This window comes from Terrapene carolina, unplaced genomic scaffold (assembly GCF_002925995.2).
Source record: "Terrapene carolina triunguis isolate 2854851 unplaced genomic scaffold, T_m_triunguis-2.0 Scaffold404, whole genome shotgun sequence".
NCBI classification, from domain to species: Eukaryota; Metazoa; Chordata; order Testudines; family Emydidae; genus Terrapene; species Terrapene triunguis.
The window spans coordinates 148,328-151,352 of record NW_020664755.1 but is presented as its reverse complement, the minus strand read 5'-3'; the positions used below and the strand labels follow the sequence as shown (position 1 = coordinate 151,352).

The following is a 3,025-nucleotide window of genomic DNA, read 5'->3' as shown; positions in this document are numbered from 1 at the left end:
CTCCCAGAGCCGGGAATGGAACCCAGGAGTCCTGACTCCCAGCCCCCCTGCTCTAACCACTAGTCCCGCTGCCTGCCATCCCCACCCATGAACAGCCCTTGTCTCCCCAGGAGGCCGAGTCCCTGCTGGGGGAGGACGGGGATTTCCTGATCCGGGACTCAGGCTCCAGCCAGGGGGACTACGTGCTGTCGTGCCGCTGGCGGGGCGAGCCCCTGCACTTTAAGATCATCCGGGTGGTGCTGCGCCCTCGCCTGGGCTACTCCCGCACCCTCTTCCAGTTCGAGCAGGACCAGTTCGACAACGTGCCAGCCCTGGTGCGCTTCTACGTGGGCAACCGCACGCCCGTCTCGGAGACCTCGGGCGCCGTGGTCTCCCGGCCTGTCAACCGGGACGTGCCGCTGCGCTGGCTGCAGGAGCGCTACCGGGCCACCGGCCAGCCCCGTCCGGACGGGCAGGAGCTGGCCAAGGGGGACGCGGCTCCCCGCAGACTCAGCCTCCGCAGGCTCACCGCTGGGGAGATGGCGACAGAGGGGAACCTGCTCCGGTGAGCACTGGGATGGGAAATGGCTCTGGTTAGAGCTGGGTCTGGGAGTCCGGACGCCTGGGTTCTCTGCCCAATTCCAGGAGGGAAGTGGGGTCTAGTGGTTAGAGCGGGGGACGGGCTGGGAGTCAGGACGCCTGGGTTCTCTGCCCAATTCCAGGAGGGAAGTGGGGTCTAATAGTTAGAGCGCGGGACGGGCTGGGAGTCAGGACGCCTGGGTTCAGTTCCCAGCCCTGGGAGGGGAGTTGGGGGTCTGGTGGGTTTGAGCAGGGAGGACTCGGAGTCAGGACTCCTGGGTTCTATTCCCGCTGTACCATAGAGTCGCAGTGTGACCTTGGGGGAAGCCCATTCCCCTTTCCGTGCCTCAGTTTCCCCATCAGTGAAGTGGGTCTTCTGAGCCTCTCATCCGGGGATGGGTTGTGATGCTCAATTCCTTGCTAAGCGCGTTCCGAACCCAGGGGGATAGGGGCTGCCCTGATTATTAACCCCGTGTCTGCCAAACTGCCCCCCACGCTGTGGGTTGGGTCTGAAAGGCTGGTCCCTGGTGCTGTGCCTGACTCACACCAGCGACTCGGGCTCCAAACTGGCTTCCCCACGAATGATCACGTTCCGTGGAGCAGCCCAGATCTGCCAGCCGGGCCCATTACTCCGGCATCCCCTTCATTCTGGGCGTGGGCCCTTTGCAGCTTGGGGGTCTGCAGCGGCCTGGGTCTCACGGTGTCGCCGCTTCTCCCTGCAGAGTGAAAGACAGGAGTGGGAGCCACCCCACCGGGCTAGATCAGCTGGGCCGGAGACCCTCCCTCTACACGGCGCAGTCAGACAGTAACCTGCGGACAGGTGCGTGGGGGCCCGGGGCTGGAGGGCAAAGGCTGCCTCCGCTGGGGGGTATTAACCCCTTCCGCCACGTGGGGGGTACAGGGCAGGGGTTGGTTTGGCTGCCACCTTCAATGCAGTTCCTCTGGATTGACGCTGGTGTAACAGGATTTGTGCAGCTCCCTAATGCAATGCTCCCAGGTGGTACCATAATACACCTAATAGATAATGTACAGTGCCTAGCACGCTCATGGAGTGGGGCTCCTAGGTGCTACTGTAATACATCTAATAGACACCTTAATAGGCAGCAGGTTTAAAACAAACAAAAGGAAGTATTTTTTCACACAGCGCATAGTCAACCTGTGGAACTCCTTGCCAGAGGATGTGAAGGCCAAGACTATAACAGGGTTCAAAAAAGAGCTAGATAAGTTCATGGAGGATAGGTCCATCTATGGCTATTAGCCAGGATGGGCAGGGATGGTGTCCCCAGCCTCTGTTTGCCAGAAGCTGGGAATGGGCGACAGGGGATGGATCACTTGATGATTCCCTGTTCTGTTCATTCCCTCTGGAGCATGTGGCACTGGCCACTGTCGGAAGACAGGATATTAGGCTAGATGGACCATTGGTCTGACCCAGTATGGCCGTTCTTCTGTATAATGTACAGTGCCTAGCACGCTCCTGGTCCATGAGCAGGGCGCCTAGGTGCTACCAGAATACATCTAATAGATAATGTACAGTGCCTAGCGCAACAGGGTTCTGGACCATGACAGGGGCTCTCAGGCGTTACCATAATACACCAAATAATGGACTCCTTACAAACCAGATCCTCAAGCTGGTGTAAATTTGCATCTCTCCACTGACTCCAGTGGAGCTCTAGCCTGGGGATCTGGCCCCGCTGCATAGCACCGCAGCTCCGATTGCCACCCCGCTGATTTCACGCTGGTGTAACTCCCCTGTCCCTAGGGGAGCGACTCCGGATTCACACCCGTCCTGGCTGAGATCAGAACCAGGCTCGGTGGGGTCCATGCGTCCGGCTGCTCCGTTCCCCGCTCTGACATGGTCCCATCTCCCTCTGCAGGCAGTCCGGAAGCTCCAGCCGGCACCCAGGAACGGGGCGAGCTCCCGCCCCCCTCGCCCGTCTTCCGCACTGGCAGCGACCCCGTGCTACGGCCCACCGCCCCCCGGTGCCTGGACCCCGAGGGGGGTGCAGCCCTGAGCGGCTCGGAGGGGCAGCTGCACTCCAAGGCTCCCCCCAAACCCCTGCGGGCCCCCTCCATGCTGGTGGGCGACGCCTCCCAGGAGCAGCTCAGCACCTACTGTGAGCTGGTGCCCAAAGCCCCAGCCGGCCTGCGGAGCCACGTGGCTCGGCTGCACACCGAGGAGAAGTGGCGTGGCCGGGCCCGGGCCACGGACACGGCCTTTGGCTTCCTCGAGGACGAGGTGACGCCGCTCCCGCGGCCGCGCCGCTATGAGGAGGAGATGGAGGGCTTTGTGCGCCCCCTACTGGAGACAGCCTCCTCCTTCCAGCCCCACAGCTTCCACTCGCTCCTCCTGCCCCCCGACAACAAGCCCCTGGAGCCTGGCGCCCTCAAACGGCTCAAGGACCTTTTCGACCGGCATGACTGCCGGACCATGGCCCTGCACATCCTCTACATAGACTGTCTGGTAAGG

At 62.0% G+C, this 3,025-nt stretch overlaps 1 protein-coding gene across 1 annotated transcript in view; it reads left to right on the top strand.

Annotated features, from left to right (window-relative positions):
• The window catches only part of LOC112113551 (breast cancer anti-estrogen resistance protein 3-like), a 10,149-nt gene that overhangs the window by 549 nt on the left and 6,575 nt on the right, over nucleotides 1–3,025 (top strand). Inside the window, exons 2-4 of the mRNA XM_026658171.2 lie at nucleotides 111–544; nucleotides 1,281–1,378; nucleotides 2,433–3,019. Of these exons, the coding sequence (XP_026513956.1) occupies nucleotides 111–544; nucleotides 1,281–1,378; nucleotides 2,433–3,019 (1,119 nt within the window). The remainder of the gene's footprint in view (nucleotides 1–110; nucleotides 545–1,280; nucleotides 1,379–2,432; nucleotides 3,020–3,025) is intronic.